Source organism: Zootoca vivipara, chromosome 14 (genome assembly GCF_963506605.1).
Source record: "Zootoca vivipara chromosome 14, rZooViv1.1, whole genome shotgun sequence".
NCBI lineage: Eukaryota > Metazoa > Chordata > Lepidosauria > Squamata > Lacertidae > Zootoca > Zootoca vivipara.
In genome coordinates this window covers 11717230-11738998 of record NC_083289.1, presented here as the reverse complement: position 1 = coordinate 11738998, position 21769 = coordinate 11717230, and the positions used below count along the sequence as shown (strand labels likewise).

The window sequence follows — 21769 nt, the reverse complement described above, 5'->3', positions numbered from 1 at the left end:
CATCTAGTTTTAAGCTGTTAAATTGTTTTATTTGTATTGTTTTATACAAACGTATGGATTGTGGGTGTTTTTTTTTTTTTACATATATTGGTTGACGTTGTTGTTGCTGCTGCTGCTGCTATTTATTTTGAGTTACACCAACACCTTCCCAGGCAGGAAGAATACACCCCCCTCTAATCCATTTCATAAAACAATGTATTTTAAAAATAACAATAAACACAGGCACTCAAAATTTGCAGACAAAATGACAGTATTATTATCATTAAATTTATTAATCCGCTTTAGTGATTTATTTTTAATGGAGCAAGCAAGCAAGCAAATATTACATTACAATCATATCATATTAATGGCCCGCAGAAGTGGAATGCTGAGGGTAGTTAATTCGGTGGAGCGCGAGACCCTTAATGTCGGGGTCGCGGGTTCAAGCCCCACGTTGGGCAAAAGATTCCAGCATCGTAGGGGGTTGGACTAGATGGCCCCCATGGTCCCTTCCAAGTCTACAATTCTATGATTCCTGCAAAAGGATATGGGGCGGCGGCATCACGCCCGGGATTCTCCCCTCCTTCCGCTCCATCGCTCGAGCGAAAGGCTTCCGGACTACAGCCCAAATCAATGGCGGACTACGCCTCCCATGATCCCACGCGAGCGCCTCCTCGGAGCCAGTCCTGGGAGGGGCGCGCAGGCGCAGTGGCCGGGCGGAGAGTCGGTAGCCGCAGCCTTATACGCTTCCTTTCCTTCGAGAAGGCTGGGAGAAGTTCGCCTTCTGGCTGGGTGAGTCCTCCGGGGGCGACGAGGGTGGTCGGGGCGGGAAGGGCGTGGTGGAATTAGCCGGACCCGGGTGAGGCTCTTGCATCTGGAGGGGACGTCTGTCACTTTGGCCGCCCTTTGGGAAAAGTTGGGGGGAAAGATTCCTGCCTTGCCGGGGGTTGGGCTAGATGACCGTGGGGGACCCCTTCCAACTGCACAGCTCTAGGTGAGGCGGAAAGAGGAGGGAGCTAGCTGCCGTTGTGGGAAAGCAGGCGTAGCTTATTATTATTGATTATTTAAAAGGGTCGTATGCACAAGGACAAAGAGTCAGTTGAAGCTCTCTTCTGGTGGGGCAGTTGCTCTGCAGATCCAGCACCGCGGAGTAAGATTTGGAGTCGCTCCGCTTCCACACCAGCTTCAGTTTTTCCTCTGTGCCTCCCTTCCCCACAGCTCTTTTCCTCTGCAGACTTGATAAACTCACACCCAGGAAGCTCAGCTCCACCCCTTGTCGCATCGTGAATCTTACCCACCCTCCCTTCTCCGTCTGCAGGATTTCCTCCCTCTCTGACTACATGCCGGCTCCCCAACTCAGGGAAACTTCCTTCCTCTATCTCCTGGGGGGGGGGGGAGAAGCAGGGGGGAAAATGTTTTGCAAGTGGGGTTTGGTGTTTTGTTTGATGCTTTTGTCTCCCCACCCCACCTTGGGCATTTCTGCTCAGGGCTGTAGCGTGAAGAGTTTAGGATTGTTGGGGGGGGGGGGGTTGTCACCAATATGATTTCCCCATAAAGAGGGCATATGTGTCACTTCTGGTCTGCAGCTGATTAAAAAATGGCCAAGAGTTTAATGGCAGGTGAGGGTGAGCCTTGTTTTGCCATGGTGCCTGCCTCCCCTTCACTGTGGAACATTTTGTACTACGCCCAGCAGTTTGGTACAAGCGAGTTCTCCTTTGCTTCTCCGTGTTTTTCTGTTCCTGTTGCATGCAACAAAAGATCGCTCTTTGGTTTACATCTGTACTAAGTGTGCAGGATGAATGGAGAGGGAATCCTTTCTCACTGAGGTCCAGAGTGAACAACTTTTATTTTAGACTCTGGACTTTCTAACCTTATGCCCTCCCTGCTTCCCCAGTCCCGGCTGAGGTGGTAATGTAGGAACTAGGAAGTGGCCTTATAGTGACTCACACTATATCTTTGAAACACATTCTTTCCCTTGAAGAATTCTGGGCACTGTAGTTCTCAAAGGGCTGCTGGGAACGGAGACTCTGGAAGGGGTAAACCACAGGGCCCAGAATCCTTTAAGGGAAAGCATGTGCTCCGATTGTGCTTTAAAGGTACAGTGTTTGCATAGCCTCGGTTTGGACCACCCTATAATGGTCATTCGGATTCCACCAAATTTTCTGGGCACATCTGCAGGTGTGGATTGACATGCCCATCTGGGGGTGTGAGGTTAAACAACAGGGAGCTGCCCCTCTCAAAGAAGTACATTATATTTATTTTTATTTCATTTCCCGTTGAGTGGAGGGCTGTCCTACAGGCCTGTCTGAATGTTTGAATTGGCTTTGTGCTAGCATGCCGTTGAAAATGCTTTCGGGAGAGTAGGGTGCTAGAAATGAAAATAATACCGATGATCCATGATAACTTGCGTAAAGAATGTTTCTTTGAAATATGGTCAGGTGGTCTTAAAGGGAAATGTGCCATGGAAATCCATCATGTATGCCTCGTTGGCATCAGACCTTTCTCAAGCGGCTCACCAGGCTGAGGAAGGCTAGAGGCTCATTGCATGAGGCGACTAAAAAATACAGCAAATAAACAATCCAAGCCTATGGCTATCGGGCCAGTGCTTAAATAAAAGGCTGGTATATCATGGTGGTAGGGACCCAGGTGGTGCTGTGGTTAAACCACTGAGCCTAGGGCTTGCTGATCAGAAAGTCGGCGGTTCGAATCCCTGTGACGGGGTGAGCTCCCGTTGCTTGGTCCCAGCTCCTGCCAACCTAGCAGTTCGAAAGCACGTCAAAATGCAAGTAGATAAATAGGAACCGCTACAGCGGGAAGGTAAACAGCGTTTCCATGTGCTGCTCTGGTTGCCAGAAGCGGCTTTGTCATGCTGGCCACATGACCTGGAAGCTATACGCCGGCTCCCTCGGCCAATAATGCGAGATGAGCGTGCAACCCCAGAGTCGGTCACGACTGGACCTATGGTCAGGGGTCCCTTTACCTTTATATCACGGTGGCAGTTAAACAAACAAACAAACATCCTAGAATCATAGAATCACAAAATTCTGGAGTTGGAAGGGACCATGCAGGTCATCTAGTCCAACCCCCTGCAATGCAGGCTTCTTTTGCCCACGCTGTGCCTCGAACTCGCAACCCTGAGATTAAGAGTCTCACGCTCTGCTGATGGAGTTGCCATTGGCATCCGTTTGGCAGACTAGAAGAGTTCAAAGAATGTCAACAGTGTCTATTGAAGTATTCCCATATTTGTAACTGAGGGGGAGGTGTTGCTTTCAGAAGTTGGGGTTACCGGTATATCCAATGCTAGTCCAGACCCCATCTGCACTAAACATTTAAAGCAGTATCATGCTACTTGAAACAGTCATGGCTTCCTTCATTCTTGGGAACGGTAGTTTGTTACGGGTGATCAGAGCTGCTAGGAGACCCCGATTCTCCTCACAGAGCTGTAACTCTCAGAGGGGTTTAACAGTCAATCCCTCTTCCCAGGGAACTCGGGATTGTAGCTGCTTGAGGGGAACAGGAGTCTCCTAACTCTCAGCACCCTTGACAAACTAAATTTGAAGTGCTGTGGCAGTGCTTCAAGTGTATTGAACAGATGGGACCAAAGTTAATGAACATGACTAACTTCTGTTTAAGCAGATGACTAACTTAGGTCCAGGAATTTCACTGGGTGTACTATGAGCAGAACCTGGTTCGATACAACCTCGAGATCTTCTACTTATCCTTTTCTTCTGCTTGTATTATTGTGCTACAGTTTCAAACGAGCCGTTCTACCTTCCATGGGACTTTTTAAAAAGCTGCACAGGTATGTGTTGTCGTCGTCCTCCAGGTATCTCGACTCGGGAATGCTCACCTGATGTGCTGTGCCTAATAATAAAATGTTAGGTGTGCGCCGTCACTCTTATTAATGCAAAGCAGTTCCGGTGCTGAACGGCGTAGCTGCGTAGAAACAGGAAATAAGAGCATTTGAAAGGTATGTTTGGCTTCTAGAAATGGTACTTGAATGGCAGGGCTCCCTTCGGTCTCTAGGCTCTGTTTGCTATGTAAATGTGTACATACTCAAATTGTTTCCATAATGCTTGGGGCATCTCCTAGACCAGTTTGTTTGCTTTGGCCTCTGGGATATAAAGTTCAGCAGCGGGACGGTTGTGGAAAGCAGAGCGATTGTCTTTCTTCTTTTAAAGATAAATAAACAGTGGGAAGGGAACGGGGTGGCAGGCGAACCACCCCAACCTTAGTCCTTGTGATGCTGGATGTGTCCCTCCCAAGACTTTTTTTTTTTGAGTGGTGCATGCTTGGGATATCTTATAGCAAAACCAGATGTTGGCGTTTCGAGCTGATTCCCAAAGGGGACAAGTTGTCGCTGCTGGAGGAAAGGGAAGAGGGGAAAATTGGCTCAGGGCAAAATACAAATTAAAAAATAAATAAATCTGGCTTGGGATACCTAGAATCGCTGAGTTGAGAGGGAACAATCATCAACCAGAAATATCCATTAGGCTTACACTCTCCCCCAATCTACCTGCCTGGCCCTTGTGACTCTCCATGGACCCGTCACGCACCCGTTTGAACACTCGGCGAATGCTTTTCCTCTAGATGGAATGCATCTCTAAACCCTGATAATACTTCATTGTATTGTATTATTGAAGTTTTCACAGCACAATTCAAAAGAACAAACCAATCTACAAAAATTAAAGAAAATAAACCAAGGAAAGAAGAAACGGAAAAAGAAACTACAAAATCCTCTTTAACCCCTGTATCTTAACTTTCATCCCCTACAGAGGAAGGTGTGCTCTCCCTAGCTCTAACCTGGGCTTGTCCCTGTCTTCTAACAGCCTCCCACCCTGTGAGATCTCCCCTTACCCACCTCTCGCACAGGGTCCTCAAACTCCTTCTCCATCTGTATACAGTTCTTACTAAAATACAACGAGAAAGACAACAAGAACAACAAACAATTACCAAGGGAGAGAAAAATAGAGAGAGAGAGAAAGAAAAGACCACCAGCTAGCCATTTGTCAGTTGTGTATACAGTGGAACCTCGGTTTATGAACACCTCCGTTTACGAATTTTCGGTTTATGAACGCCGCGGACCCATCTGGAACGGATTAATTGACTTTCCATTGCTTTCAATGGGAAAGTTCGCTTCAGTTTATGAGCGCTTCAGTTTATGAACAGACTTCCGGAACCAATTACACCCATGCTTCAGGTTAAGTACTCCACGGACCCGTCTGGAATGGATTAATCCACTTTCCATTACTTTCAATGGGAAAGTTCGCTTCAGTTTATGAACGCTTCAGTTTAAGTACTCCGTGGACCGTCTGGAACAGATTAATCCACTTTCCATTACTTTCAATGGGAAAGTTTGTTTCAGTTTATGAACGCTTCAGTTTATGAACAGACTTCCAGAACCAATTGTGTTCATAAACCGAGGTACCACTGTACAATATTTCTTCCAAATCGTCAAATGCTCAATCTAGGTTATTCGATTGTTCCTTTGTTGGAAGTTGTTTTTTCAGCCTTCCACCTGGTACTGTCCAGTTCGTTTACGAAAGTGTAAAGAAGATTCTCCAGTTACTGCTTTCAGCATTATAAAAAATTCCCTCTTTATTCTTTTATCTTCTTCTCCAAAAAGAAAAGCTGTTGTTGTTTTTTAACCTATGTTGGTATATTAACACATAGTTGTTCAGTCACTTTTAAAATCTTCGTTCGTCTCCCAATCAATTTCCTGTGTCCTTTCCATCCGAATATCAGTTCTGTACCTGCTAATGCCTTCTGATGGGTGGCTGTGTGTAGGTACTAGCCAGCTGTACCAAGATAAAATTTCTTCCTCCACCCACTTGTGCCCCAGCCCCCAACCACCACTGGCAGGCGTCCCCCAGAAGGCAACACGGCCCCCAGGCTGAAAAGCCTTCCCCATTCCTAGCCTGCGCAAATTGAGCAGAGAACAATTGCACCACAACAGGATTGGGCCATCTCTGGGCCTCCCAATGTTGCCGGGCTACAACTTTTGTCGGCCCCAGCCAGCGTAGCCTGGCTTCTTGGACCTGGGGGGCGGGGCGGCAGGGGGTGGGGTGGGTAGAAAATGTGTCAATGTCTGGAATATAATGGAATGGAGAGTCGCAAAAGAATGCTGGCAGACTGTGGTTAGAGAGAGGAAATGGAAAACCACTGCGGGTGGGAGGGAGGATGCAATGGAGTGTCCTGGGAAGGGGATTGCAGGCTGGCTGGAAGACCGGACAGGAGAAATCCATAGGGGAACATTTTTGTTGAAATCCATAAGGCAGATTTTTATGGCACAACTGGAGCAGGGATGTCCGAACTGTTTTCCCGGCTGGTGAAGAGTTAACGCCTGCTGCCAATGTGAGGGTTCTCTGGTGAGAAGGTTGGAATTGGTCTCCCTTAAGCAGCTGGAACCGTTTCAAGCCTATGATTGATGGTGGAAAACTGATAAACTTTGCCTACAAAAGACCCTCCCTTCTCCCGTTGAGGTTCATCCAGAGGCTGATTGGAATAAGAGGCGGACCCAAAATAAGGACAATGTTTTAAGGCTTCTTAGCGTCCTGTTCCAAACCAGCTCTTGTTTATTTGCCTCTGATGTCATTTTCTATTTTGAAACATTAGCAATGGGGTTTTGTTTCGCAGAGATCCTCAGTAAATTTGGAAGCCCCACCCGCCTTCTAAAGAGAAAACAATTAGGACTCTAACTTTGCAGGTCACTCGTCTCCAGTAACCTCTTTGTAGCCTTGTTAGCGCCTGAGGTCAAGGGGTCCTGAGTGCATGTATTTTGCATGCCTCTGCTAAAACATTTATTTAGGTCTTAATTCAGGACAAATAGCAGCATTTCCGGTGCTGCAGGTAGGTAGCTCTCAAGTTTGCAGGCAGTTTGAAACTCTGGAGCATTGCTGCTAGTCAAAGTTCACTCTACATGAGTTAAATCATGGGTAGGCAAACTAAGGGCCGGGGGCTAGATCTGGCCCAATCAGCGTCCAGGAATCAGCGTGTTTTTACATGAGTAGAATGTGTGCTATTATTTAAAATGCATCTCTGGGTTATTTGTGGGGCATAGGAATTTGTTCATTTCCCCCCCCCCAAAAAAATAGTCTGGCCCCCCACAAGGTCTGAGGGACAGTGGACTGGCCCCCCTGCTGAAAAAGTTTGCTGACCCCCGAGTTAGATGGACTAATGATTGGTCTGGTATAAGACAAATATGTTTATCTAAAGCAAGTTTCTATCCCTCATTGTTGCAGAGGAATAGCTTGAATGTGCTATGCATGCAGGCCTCTGTTTGAATCTCTGGCATCTTTAGCTTTTGGATGAAAGGCCTCAGATGGATCACATGCTTTTCACGCCAGAGGTCCCAGGTTCAAATCCTGGCATACTCTGTCATTATTATTAGCGTTTTCATTGATGAATTGCTTTCCATAGTGTTTTAACAATGAAGTCATTGATGCTAAAAGCACATTAAAAAAAATATAAATCAAGTCTGGTACAGACAGTACTGTAGGATTTGGAAAGATCACAGCTTCCTGGGGAAGTGTAGTTTACTAAGGATGCCGAGAGTTGTTAGGTCACCTCTTTCCCTATCACAGAGGTACAATTCCTCGAGTGGTTTAACACTCAGTCCCTTTCCTGCTAAATGTTAGGTCCTTGGATTCTTGGAGGTGGGGAAGAAGAAGAGAAGAGTTTGGATTTGATATCCCGCTTTATCACTACCCGAAGGAGTCTCAAAGCGGCTAACAATCTCCTTTCCCTTCCTCCCCTACAACAAACACTCTGTGAGGTGAGTGGGGCTGAGAGACTTCAAAGAAGTGTGACTAGCCCAAGGTCACCCAGCAGCTGCATGTGGAGGAGCGGAGACGCGAACCCGGTTCCCCAGATTACGAGTCTACCGCTCTTAACCACTACACCACACTGGCTAATGGCCATGACTAATACGGCTTATAGTCAAAACAAAAAATAAAATAAAATAAGTTCGTCATTGGTATGAGCTTTTGTGTGCATGCACACATGCACACGAAAGCTCAAACCAATGACAAACTTAGTTGGTCTCTAAGGTGCTACTGGAAGGAATTTATTTTATTTTATTTTGTTTCGACTACGTCAGGCCAACACGGCTACCTACCTGTAACTGATTATAGTGCAGAGGAGCCCTAAGTTCCTGCAAAAAACTTGTAAGCAAAGCATCACCTGATCAGGGTTTTCGTGTGTGTGTGTGTAGGGGATGCTGTTGGCTGCATCTCAGTGTGACATGCAACCTCAACCAGTCTAGCGTTTGCAGTGTGTTCAAGCTGGTCAAATGGGCATCTCATAGGATGGGATATGCGGACAGACGAGGCGCATGAGGGAGCAAAAATGATGGCAGCATTGATGGCCAGATCACGTTGCAGCACAAGAGATGCTGTTATTCTACCTGTTTCCAGGTATATAAAAAAACAGTGCGGACCATGACTCACTTTGGGACGTTTAGTGATTCTTTGGAAGAGATGCAGGTGTAAGATTATGATGGAGCTCAGAAACAAACTAGCTCCTGTGATAGTCTGGCTTATAAACAGCCAGCTGTACCAATGCTTGATAAGAGAAAATAAGGAGGCCACAAATATCGATTGTGGCAACCTCCCTTTTTTCAAGTTGTCGGCTGTTTGTCTCCAGCCACCAGCACTCGTATTGGAAAAGGTTCCCTCCTCCTCCTCCCAGAGTATTGTGGTCTGGTCTGATTATAAACAGATTTGCACTACGCTGGGAGAGGGAACAAAAACACAGCATAGTGTTGACTTGGCAGATGGATACGCAGCTTGGCAGCCAGCTGCAGGAAGCCATTTCCCTTTTAAGATGCTGGCTCACATTGGAATGGGGGTTTGCTCGTCTGATGGGAGCAGGAACTTTTGTTTGCTTCCTAAGCTGTCCCGTCCCCCCCCCCCCCGAAAAAAAAATCTGGCAGGGATGTTGCAATGGCAGCAGCACCACAGTGTTGCAACGCTCGTGGAGAACAACCGTGGCCCAGTGGTTAGTGCATCTACTTTGCATGCCGAAAGTCCCAAAAATCTGGACGCTGCCTGTCAATATATAGACCAAGCGTCAGCAAACTTTTCCAGCAGGGGGCCGGTCCACTGACCCTCAGACGTCTACAAGCGCCCGCAGTGAGGATCCAGGCCAGGATCCTGGACTCCCCAGCTTGCACACAGCTCAGAAGCCAGCAAACGGGTGCCTTGCAGTGCGGTATCCTAGAGAGGGAGACAGAGTAAGGTGCCGTGGGACTCTGTGGCGATGTTGAAGTGTATAACCCAGTCTCCACGGCCGCAAAGTTTTAAGAAGATGGTGGGAAGGAATACAGGGAGGTTGAACGAAATAATTCCGAGTCTCACTGATCTGAAAAAGAGACCGCGTGTTCCTAAGAGAGGAATCACGCGGATGCCTTGACTTTAGACCTGTCGTTCATCGCAGATTCTCCACTGGGTGAAAAGAGGCGATACCTAGCGAACATGGAAGGTGATGAAATGCAAAGCAGGGATGTGGGACCTGTGGCCCTGTAGATAATGTTTGACTACAGTTCCCTTTAGCCCTGGGCATCATGGCCAGTGGTAAAGGATGATGGGAGTCGTAGTCCCCACAATATCTGCAGGGTCCCTTGTTGGCTACCCCTGGGTTGAGGCATCTCCAAAGGCAGGAATGTGTCCTCAGCTGCTGGAGTGACTCTGCCCAACCACACTGGCCATTGGCTCTCCTTAACAGGAGATGCTATAACAGCTTCCTGTTCAGACTAGGATGCTGCCTGAGCAGTTATCACTTTGCTTTGACTTCGGGCATGCTCACCAGCTCTTTCTCCCTGCATAGACCGTTGCTTCCCACTCAACAGCTGTCTCTGGTTCAGACCTGTTTGTATGCCAGCGACACTCAAATTCTTGTTTATATACCTGACACCTTTTTAAAGAGCTGCCGACTTTCACTTTGTATAGAAATTGGACGCAGCAATGTTTTATTTTTGCTGCTAATGGAAAAGTAGCAGAATGAATAAGCACATGTCTGTCACAAAGATGTTAGCTTAATGCTGATCCGTGGCTTACGTTCTTAACTGGTTTTTGACTTGCAAGGAGATGTCACAATCTTGTTATTTCCTGCCCCCTTCTCAAAATATAAAGAATTTACCGGCAACCGACACAGTTTTTGATATTTGCTTTATGTATGTTACGTTGATACGAATTCTATGTTTCGGAGCAAGCAAATGAAAGCTCCAACATTTGATCCCTGGAGTCAAAGAGAACGTGGCCCAGTGGGTGACATATTGCCAAGATCAAATAGTTAGGCACTTCCTTTAAAGTAAACAATGACGTTCAAAGGAATCTGTAAGCCGAGCTCTAATGGAATCTAGTAAGAAAGCAGCTTTGGACTTGAGTGAGCAGGATGTAAGAGAAAGTGTGTAATCAAATAAGAGTGAAGTGATAAAATGATGAAATCCTCCCAGATCCACGTTAGGGCAATGCCTTCATTAGGCCAATCAAAATGCCACAGAATGATTTGCAAGCTTTTGAGTTCTCCAGGACTCTTAATCAAGAGTAATTAAAATGGGTGGGGTTAGAGCAATGGAGTCTTGCCTGTAGCACTGTGCTCTGCTGTGCAAGTTTCATGTTGCACCTGGGGTCCCTGGGGAGGAGAAACACACAGTGGTTGATCCACCATCTTTGAACATATAATAAATTCCAGGTGTTGTACCCAAACGAAGTCCTGCTTGGAGCAGACCCACTGAAATGAATGGGTCTTCCTTAGTTGTGTCCACTCACTTCAATGGGTCTGTTCTGAGTAGGACTAGCATTGGAGACAGGCACAGCTAGCTGTTGCCCAGATCCGTCTCCATCCTTAGGCTAAGTGCACAGGTTCTTTTGTAGGTGAAAAACAGGAATAAAAAGAAGGTAGGCAGCTTTTAACACAAGCTTGTGTGTGATCTGCTTTGAATGTAGCCAGGGTTTCCTTTGTGCACGTTCCAGATTCAGACTGTGAAGGTGACCTTGAGCACGAACAAAATTAATAACTGGTTTCACGAAGTTTGTGTATGCGCAGCTGACTCCAAGGTCTTGGGATCTGTAACTAGTGTTTGAAGAGTAGATAAATTATCTCCTACCTGTTTTTACCTGTTGTTGTTTTAACAATGAAAGTTGTGTGTTCGGTTGCTGACCTAAGCAGCAGTATGATATGGTAGGGGAAAGGGGGTTGTGCATTTTCTGGGCAATGCATGCCCAGCAATGTAGATAGGTGCTAGATTTTAAACAGAAATCTGAGATGCGACCTGAGTTAAACTCAGGACAGCAGACCTCAGAGTTTACCCTTAATCTTCCTAGGGTCATTTGTCACTTTACCTTCTGTACTCGAGAGTATGGATGTCTGAATACAAAATGCATGAGCCTCTCAAGCGAAATGCGCACTTCTTGCAGGCGTTTTATCAATACAGTATACATATACTGTACTGCTTTTCCTTGTATATCACCCTGTTCAAAGAAATTTACTTCAAAGCAGGATGAACGTAACATCAGTTTGTTGAGTTTTGCTTTTACTGTATTATATTTTTAAAAAATAACTTGCTCTTCCTCCCAAAGGATCGTTTGATGGCTAAGAACAACCAGTAAAGCAAACAGATCTTAAACAACATATGAAAATACTTACAAATGGGCACATTTAAATGCATGTCTTTAAAATCTGAAAGTGTGCGGATTTAAAATATTACGACATCATAGTTGGGAAGGGATTGGACACCAGCACCTTCTTAATCCTTGGGACAAGTGTCAATAGAATAAGAATAATAACCATGACAATAACACTGCTATTTCCCTTTATTTTTTCCCCCAGTTCTGATTTGAAATTAAAGAGCAAAAGGCAGAAGGCGGGAGAGGAGGCAGAGGTGTAGATTTAAAAGAAAATGTAAGAGAGCTGTGTTTGGGGTATCCCCTGGCTCTTTCAAGAAGCATTAATAGCAGGTGCATTGATGTGCAGAAGGCGGCGGGGGGGGGGCGCGCACACACACACACACACACACCAGACTATGGGGGTCCTGATTCTCCCCTTGCCCTGGGCCTTGTTTTGCTGATTGAAGCTGCCCCTCTCAAGCTTCTATTTGCACCACGGGGAAGAAAGTGCAGATATCAAGCCTGAACCAGCGTCTTTCAGGTTCACAGCTTGGGGGATGTAGAAAGGTTTCAGTTAGGACAGTATTGTAGAAAGAAAGGTCTAATTGCCTCTCCTAGTACTGCAGTCTAACTTGGGAGGAGGGTACATGGCGGTAATTGATATAATAATGATGATGACGACGACGATGATGATGTAGAGGTCGAAACAGGTCTTCAGCATCACCTCCTGTAAAGTCCTTGATTGACTCTGAATTTCCTTGTTCAGGATGTCCTCCCCTGCCAAATGTAGAACCTGAGATGGTTGATATTTGGGTGGTGGGGAGGCACACTTTTCGGTGCTTGGGTCCCAAGCCATTTAGGACTTTGCATGCCAGCCCTAACAGCTAGAATTTGCCCCAGTATCTCACTGGCAGCCAGGGCACCAGCAATAATAATAATAATAATAATAATAATAATAAGAAGAAGAAGAAGAAGAAGAAGAAGAAGAAGTATTAGTAACAGCAATACAGGCAATTCTCTTTTTGTGCAGGGGTTATGTTCCGGACTCCCTCGCTCATTGGCATAAGAGTGTGCATAAGCCTGCCCCTTCCGCACCAGCCATGCCCCCGTTCTGCCCTGTTTCGTAATGTTTTTATGACGTTTGGTGGTCGTGGAGTCTCCTTCTTTGGAGGTCTTTAAGTGGAGGCTTGACAGCCATCTGTCAGGAATGCTTTGATGGTGTTTCCTGCTTGGCAGGGGGTTGGACTGTATGGCCCTTGTGGTCTCTTCCAACTCTGTGATTCTATGATTCTACTTCTGGGTTCAGCTTGTGTGCGCCATTCGGACGTGCCTAAATCGCTCGTTGCCTGTAGTTTATATTCTGCCATTGCAGTTGGAACGGCTGCTCTGCACCATCCTAACTTGCTTGAACGGCCTTCCATTTGCACACACCGCTGCAGAACAAAATGCCCTTGTTGATGAGTTCTTTGTCCCTCTTTCCACAGTCCCGGTTAAAAATAAAACCCAGATTGCCAGCCTTGCTGTACACTTGACAAAGCTGCTTGCCGCCTCGCAAGCCGAAGCGATGGCTCTCCCCTTCCGAAAAGACTTGGACAAATACAAGGACCTCGATGAGGATGAACTCCTGGGCAAGTTATCGGAAGAAGAGTTGAAACAACTGGAAACCGTCTTGGATGATCTTGATCCAGAGGTGTGTTTTGGGTCAGCGGGACGATTCCCTCTGTTTAAAAAAGTGCTTATCCTGCTTTCTCTTGTACAAACTTTCAGGGTAGCTAATGTTGCAAGATAGTGCAAAAAACAGTGGCTTGACTCCACAAGAAGCCTGAATGGAATGAGTCCATGTGTTAGTGCTGTTGGACAGACAAGCTGCAAGTCCCAGTGACTGGAGCGCAAACATCTTTTCAATGGAAAGCAAATCCTGGGGGAACCTGGGGCATCTTGGCTGTTGCTGGATTCTCCACTTCCATCAGCCCCAGGCAGCACGGCCAATGGCTGGGGATAAGTGCCATGTGGACAACCCGGCCGGTCAGGCCAAATGCTCACCTGGTCCAGCATCTCACAGTGGCCAACCAGATGCTTGTGGGAAGTCTTTAAGCAGAGCATGAGTGCAACCGTGCTCTCCCCACTTCGTGATTCCCAGCAACCGGTATACAGAAATGGAGGTAGAGCAGGGTTTCCCAAATTTGGGTCTCCAGCTGTTTTTGGACTACAATTTCCATCCCTGACCACTGGTCCTGTTAGCTAGGGATGATGGGAGTTGTAGTTCCAACAACAGCTTGGAGATACAAGTTTGGGAAAAACCGAAGTACAGCATGGTGAGAGTTGTAGTTCAGTAACATCAGGATGGCCACATCTGGAATTGCATGTGCCTTGGATATGCAGGCGAAATGGATGTTAAGATACAAGCATTAACAGATGTGGATTGCAGAGGAAAAAGTCAGCAAATTGTGTGCTGCAACATATATATATCTGGTTCACTTTCCACACGTAGCACTCTTTTCACACCCAGAAATGGCCTATCCGTGAGCAAGGGTGCTTGCAGAATGGATCCAGTTCAGTAGAAATATGCCAAAATAAAAACAAATTTGTTTCAGAATAAACCCAGCACAAAATATTATACATGTATGGATATATCAGCATCGGGATGTATCCCAGTTCCTACCAAGTGGAACAGAGTCTTATATGTGAGTGGGCAGGGAGGGGTCTAAAAGTACATGCCCCAGAAGTAGAAAGTGATGAATGAATAAATGTAGATATTATCATTGCGTTAAAACTGTACTCAAACTTGCAAGTCTCATCCTGTCCCAGGAGATAGGGATGATGCAAGGAAACATGATGGTAGTGATGGCTCTGCTCCCGGGACAGGATCCAGGAGGATTTGGCCTTTTCGACCCCTTCCTAGACACCTGCGTGCATTTTAGTAGATTGCTTCTGCAGTTTGTTGTTTTTTGACGAATAAGAGCGGTAGAAGCCTTGTCGTTTTCGTTTTGCAGAATGCACTGTTGCCCGCAGGGTTCCGGCAAAAGGACCAGACTTCCAAAAAGCCCTCCGGTGCTTATGACAGGGAGAAACTTCTTTCGTATCTGGAGAAGCAAGCGCTGGAGCAGAAAGACGTTGAAGATTGCGTTCCGTTCACCGGAGAAAAGAAAGGTAAGGACGCCTCTCCCCCACCCCGCCGCCACACCGGGCACAATGGTTTGCGCAAACTCGCCCTGAGAGCTAACTGGTGTGAGTTTACTTCTTCACCTTTCTTCCTTGCTTTTTCTGTAACTGGTAATGCTTGGCTTGGCAGTTGTACATAAAGATCCAGTTTATTTATTTTTATTTTCTAAATAATTTTTTTTTTTGGTTTTTCAAAGTAAAATTTTGCAATCACATAACAGCATACAATATAAAAACAAGAATCCTCAGAATCTCCTGGACTTCTCCCTCCTCCCCTTTGTGGGTCCTATCGTTAGTCCTTTCCTCCTGCATCTTTTATAATAATCCAAATCTTCTGCATCTCCATTATATCCCAAATTCACCATTAAACTACAAGTGTTATGCCAATCCCACTAACGATTTTAGCTGTTTACAATGGTTTTTAAGATAGATTATAAATCCCCTCCCCTTACTAAATTTTTGGTCTTCCTGATTTCTGATTTTTCCGGTCATTTTGGCCATTTTGGCAGAGTCCATCAACTTGATCTGCCATTCTTCTTCGGTATCTTCTTTCCCTCTCTGGGCTAGTAGCATCTGCACAGCCGTGGTCATGTACATAAATACATGCTCCCTTGTACATAAATTCTGCTCCCTTGGGAATTCGGCACCTAGAATTTCTAAAAGAACGGCTTAGGGTTTTTTTTAAAAGAAAAGGTTATTTTAAACATTTGTAAAGATCCAGTTTTAGGGACCCAGGTGGCGCTGTGGGTTAAGCCACAGAGTCTAGGGCTTGCTGATCAGAAGGTCGGTGGTTCGAATCCCTGCAACGGGGTGAGCTCCCGTTGCTCGGTCCCAGCTCCTGCCAACCTAGCAGTTCGAAAGCACATCAACGTGCAAGTAGATAAATAGGTACCGCTCCAGCGGGATGGTAAACGGTGTTTCCATGCACTGCTCTGGTTCACCAGAAGCAGCTTTGTCATGCTGGCCACATGACCCAGAAGCTGTCTGCGGACAAACGCCAGCTCCCTCGGCCTGTAGAGCGAGATGAGCACCGCAACCCCAGAGTCGGACATGACTGGACCTGATGGTCAGGGGCCCCTTTACCTTACCTTTAAAGATCCAGTTTAAACCTTATAGCCCTGTCTGTCTTCCGAGGAATGAGACGAAGGACCTACTCTGTAACAGAGAGGAGGTAGTGTGTGTGTGTGTTGACTCCTTCACATGTATGAACTGGGCCTCAGATGTGCCCTTGCCTGCATGAATTTTAGGTCCTCGGAAAATGCTGCTTTTGAATTTCGAAACGGAGAGGGCTGCTTCTCCAAAATGAATAAAGCACCCCTCTGCCCCTGTCATAAGCGGTTGCTAAAACTTGAAAGTCTCACCCTACCCCAGCTGTTGGCGAACATACAATGAACCACTGTTGCTGGTGGAGAGGGCTGATGCGAGGAAACTTTCTTTCGCAGAATGACATTTGGAAAGAAAATACAGATTTCATCCACATAACAATGGGAGCTTTGTGGCCCAAAAGCATTGTGACTATCAAGAAGGCATGCAAACAATCGTTGTCTGCTGCAAGCACACAGCTCGAGGACCCAGAAGGGTTGGGGAATTGATTCCCTACTTCAGAGGTGGTGAGCTTGGGCCAAGCGGGAGTCCTAAATTGACCCGCAAGCCTTCTTTCCAAAAGCCACACCCACCTGCCCTATATATATGCTGTCAGGTGTAAGGCAGTTAAAGATGTGACTCCTGGCCAGAAGCAGGCTTTGCAGGCACTGCTTATCACCTGTCCCTTTGCCTGTGTGGCTTGAGTTTGCATCATGCTGGTAAAGGGAGTGTGGTTTTGCAACTGACCGTCAGTGCTTGCAAACCGTTCTTCGTTTGCCCACATGCCAATCCAATCCAATCCCTTTATTTCAGCTTTAAGCTCAGAGACATAACAAGAACAAGGGCACGCACGGTTTAGTTTACAGTTAATAACAATAAAATAAGTTAAAAGATATACAGAATTAGATAAAATTATAATAAAAGAATTTCGAATTACATATAGCAAACCATTACGTCTCTTGTATGACAGCACGGAAGTTAGAAATTTTGCCATTTGTAAAGTTGCAAACGGATTTGTGTCTTGCGATAAAAAAGCAAGATGCGAATCTGGATTTGCCCACATGGTTTGACTCATCTGATTTCACCTGCCTGAGAACCCCAAGCCTTTGTGGCTTGAAGTCTACTTTGCCTCTTTTTCTGACTTTCCTGTGCCACCTTGGGCAAATCACTGAGGGTGTATTTAGACTCAGCTGGAATGGAAATCACCCATGGACATCCACAGGGCGATGCAGTGCATTTTGCATTGATTGCCTTGTTCTGCAACCCAGGATAGCTCAGCTGCAAGCCAGTCCGTTGTAAGCCAGCATCTAGGCAGTGGGTTCCTAGGATTTTCTCCTGCACAGCCCACTTGAAAACTGCTGAGGGTCATGAAGAACCACTTAACGATTCTTCTGCCTGTTCTGGCAAATGTAATGCACTGCGCTAGATGCTATACGATTCTCTATTGCTTCTGTTATTTCGCATCTGTTGTATTTTTTTGCATTACAATTTGATCTCCATGTAATTCAATCAGCTACCAGATGTTGTGTTTGCTTTTGGCACAGTTCCCCCCCCCTTTTTTTGCACAAGTATGTGAAATAAATTGATTGAACTGATTGCCTTTTCTCCAAGGATCTCAAGGTGGTTCTCCCTCTCCTCAGTTAATCCCCACAGCAACCTTGTGAGGTAGGTTAGACTGAGAGGCCGTGACTGGCCCAACGTCACCCAGTGAGTGTCGTGACTGCATGGGGATTTGAACCCTGGTCTCCCAGGTCCTAGTCCAACATTCTAACCACTGCACCACAATGGCTCTCTATGATTTCTGATACATAAATGTATCATGTGGTTCATCTCAGGCTTGATTTCATTCAGTTTTTCGTATCAGAACTGCAGTCTGCCAGCACCTGGAAAACCATAGTTTTCCCACCATGGTTTGTATACATTTCAATGATACTTAGCACACATAACCATTTTGACACCCTTATGCCAAACTGTTGGGTGTGGAAGTGTTTTGATATGTGCATTCCCCCCCCAAAAAAACCCCCACTCCACCATGTGATCTCCTCCTCAGATAAATAAATGTTCACAGATTATCAGCAAAAACACTCCTGTCGCCCTTGCAGCCTCAAGTGCAGATGTGTCCTTTTGACGACGTTTGTGTTGGTGCACGTCGAGCAAGAGGAATCTCGAAAAGCTCTCACTTGGCTCTCTGCTTGTATAGTTATGTCATTGTTTCCAAAGGCTGTGCAGAGTTTTGCCCTCACAGTGACTGAACAATGAGCTTTAGTTTTCAGAGTATTTGCTCATTACCTGGAAAGGAATCTCAGAAGTTTTCTCAGAACAGAAATAAGGGTGGGACTGCGCAAGACGAGACTCGCTGGGAGCTCCAGTGAGACCTAGTTTGCATTTGTGTGAGGGTCTTTTTTGTTGTTGATGATTGCAAGAGGTAGCAGCTAAACCAGCTCACTGTGGCATTGATCCCAGTGTATAAAAGGGAAGAACACAGCAGTGTTTAAATTTGGGTCGGTTATGGGGACGCCATCAGCCTCAGCCCACACAGCCAAGGGTCAGACATGGGGAGTTGCCGTCCGGTGACTCACATGCTCCTTATTTTTGAGTACTTCAAAAGTTCTTCAGAGCTGTGTGAGAAAGTTTCTGTGTATGTGCTTTGGCCAAAGTGTACCCCTGGAGCTGCAATGGAAAGGAAATAGTGCAAACTGTGCTCTGCTCCAGTGGCTCAGGACCGCACTACCTCAAGGACTGCCTCTTTCCATATGAACCTACCCAGACCCTGAGATCACCTTCTGAGGCCCTCCTTCGTGTGCCTCCTCCTCGAGAGGTCCGGAGGGTGGCAACATGAGAATGGGGCCTTCTCTTCAGTGGCTCCCTGTCTGTGGAATGCTCTCCCCAGGGAAGATCGCCTGGCACCCTCATTATACACCTTTAGGCCCCAGGCGGAAACGTTCCTTTTTAACCAGGCCTTTGGTTGATCTGTTTGACATCCTATACCCTTTTAAAATGTGTCTCTTTTCTTCAGGGTGTGTTGTTGGGTTGCTGTTTTTCTTCTGATTACAGTGGTACCTCGACTTACGAAGGCGATGCGTTCCGCTGCGCTCTTCGTAAGTCGAAACCTTTGTATGTCAAAGCGTCCATTTTGTGCATGTGCAAAGTGCGCTTTTGCGCACGCGGCGAAAATACTTCTGGGTTTGCCGACTTCGTAAGTTGAAACCTTCGGAAGTCGAGGTACCACTGTATATATGTTGTGATCTTTTCTGTGAACTGCCCTGAGACCTCTAGGTATAGGGTGGTATATAATAATATTATTATTATTATTATTATTATTATTATTATTATTATTATTATTTATACCCCGCCCATCTGGCCGGGTTCCCCCAGCCACTCTGGGCGGCTTCCAACAAAATATTAAAATACAGAAATCCATCAAACATTAAAAGCTTCCCTAAACAGGGCTGCCTTGAGATGCCTTCTAAAGGTCTGGTAATTGTTGTTCCCCTTGACCTCTGGTGGGAGGGCATTCCACAGGGTGGGTGCCACTACCGAGAAGGCCCTCTGCCTGGTTCCCTGTAGCTTGGCTTCTCGTAGCGAGGGAACCGCCAGAAGGCCCTCGGCGCTGGACCTCAGTGTCTGGATAGAATGATAAACTCAACAAATAATAATAAGGCCATTGCCCGGCCGTCCAGGCTTCCGCTCTCACAAGTATGCTATTATTCATATTCTACCTCCACTCCAGAGGCGGTGTGCTTCTGAACTCCAGTTGGTGGGAATCCCAAGTGGGAAGAACACTGTTAACAGCCAGGTCCAGCTTGTGGACTTCTCCGAGCCATTCATTTGGCCGCTGCGAGAACAGGATGTTGAACTAGATGAGTTGCTGGGCTGAGCCAGCAGGGCTCAGTACGTTTATGGCTCTTCTGCAGAGTCTGCCAAGGGAATCCAGGTTAGGTGCTCACAGTGAATTTTGGACAGTACCCATTTTGTGCTTTTCATAAGAGATTTCATCGCCTGTGTAGTGTTGCGGCCTTTTGCAGAACCCAGAATGCTTTGGGGCTGTGGGAGAAGGCTGAGCTGCTGCCTCAGTTCTTAACGTGCAGCTCTGCAGTGCTAGGTTTAATAATGGAAACAAATGGACAGGAAAGGCACAAGAATGGGAGCTGGCAGCTTTTCCACTGGAAATAAACCAGGAGGGAGGTGCTTTTCTCCAGTTGCACGCTTGCTGGGGGGGGGCGGTGGCAGCTTGTGCGTTTTCGCCAGATTGCCTCAGAGCCCTCTTTTGTGAAGCCAATTCTGTTTTTAATAACTGGGTTATTTTCCTGCCACATACCATGAAGAATAATGCTCATCAGAAGGAACAGAAATGCAATCGTGAAGGCTATAGCAGGCCGAGAAAAGTAAAAGAGAGGAGGGAGCGTGTAATATATATCCATTGCTTTCAGCTTTTTCAGACTTGCTATATAATTGGGGAGCATTCATAACTCTGGTAGAGCACTGTCCTTGTGTGAAGTCCTCAGCATGGGAGGCAGTGATGGCCACCAACTTGGAAGGCTTTAAAAGAGGGTGAGAGAATTTCTTGGAGCGCAAGTCTGTCAAGGCTTCTAGCTATGATGTTCTACCTCCTCCAGGGACGCGGGTGGTGCTGTGGTCTAAACCACTGAGCCTCTTGGGCTTGCCGATCAGTAGGTCGGCGGTTCGAATCCTCACGATGCAGTGAGCTCCTGTTGCTCTGTCCCAGCTCCTGCCAACCTAGGAGTTTGAAAGCACACCAGTGCAAGTAGATAAATAGGTACCGCTGCAGCAGGAAGGTAAATTGCATTTCTGTGCACTCTGGTTTTCGTCACGGTGCCCTGTTGCGCCAGAAGCGGTTTAATCCTGCTGGCCACGTGACCCGGAAAGCTGCCTGTGGACAAACGCCGGCTCCCTTGGCCTGAAAGCGAGATGAGCACAGCAACCCCATAGTCGCTTTTAACTGGACTTAACCGTCCAGGGGTCCTTTACCTTTTCTTTTACCTTTCTACCTGCTCTATTGTCAAATGTCTTTCAATGCCAATTGCTGGTAGTTGCAGACAGGCAGAGGCTGTTGTATTCATCTCCAGTTTGCAGGCTGCCCCCCAGGCATCTCACGCTGTGAGAACAGGATGCTGACTAGATGGACCAATGGCCTGATCCATCAGCCTCATCTTACGTTGTTATCTGGAGGGCATCATGTAGATAGATCTGTGGCATAAGACAACTTCACATGCTCCTGTGCATATCCAACCAGCAGCATGAGGCCTGCTTTTAAATGTACATGTTTGCTTTTCAGCACTTGTTTTCCTATTGTCTCTTTTTTAAAAAAAAGAAGGCAGCAACCCATTAAAAACAACAACGCACCACTAAATAGTGGTGTTGCCATTGGTGCAAACCACTATAGGCAGCGTTGTGGCCCAGTTATGTGTTCCAGTCTACCAGTTGAAGATGATGATATACTCCATCGTTGATGAGATCATCCCTGTAGGTATATGAAGAAAGCAGCTCTCAATTAGTTGTGATAAATCTTCTGTCTCCCATTTTGGTTCTGAAAACTTTTGGTTCGTAGGATCGAACCCATTGTCAGGGCTATTCAGAGCACACCCATTGCAATTAATGGGCACGACTGGCTATTGTCCTTTGATTTCAATGCACTTACCCTTAAGTAGGATTTAATAGGCTACCACCCACAGGCCCTATTGTACATGGTGTGTCAGAGGCTTGCAAAATCAAGTCCAGTATCAGTCGTATTTGTTTCAACATGGACCTCTAAAGATTATAAAATGAGTCCAGGCAAAAGTGGGTCTTGAGTCATCCCATCAGATCTACGTCCAAGTTTTCTGTGCCATGAAAACTCTGACCCTTGAGTCTTGTGCGGGCTTCCATTGCTTGTAATATTGCTAAGATGGATTCCAGACATATTTGATTCCACCCCCCAC

At 46.4% G+C, this 21769-nt stretch overlaps 1 protein-coding gene across 2 annotated transcripts in view; it reads left to right on the top strand.

Annotated features, from left to right (window-relative positions):
• The first annotated feature begins 658 nt into the window (after positions 1-658).
• LOC118092615 (tropomodulin-3) overlaps positions 659-21769 on the top strand; it is a 43174-nt gene continuing 22063 nt past the window's right edge. The window contains exons 1-3 of one of the 2 annotated variants that reach the window (XM_035130886.2): positions 659-771; positions 13070-13275; positions 14579-14735. In XM_035130886.2, coding sequence (XP_034986777.1) covers positions 13150-13275; positions 14579-14735 — 283 coding nt within the window. In that variant the 5' untranslated portion in view covers positions 659-771; positions 13070-13149. Of the gene's footprint in view, positions 772-2754; positions 3950-13069; positions 13276-14578; positions 14736-21769 lie in introns of those variants that run through there. The other variant, XM_060282686.1, reaches the window with a different exon arrangement.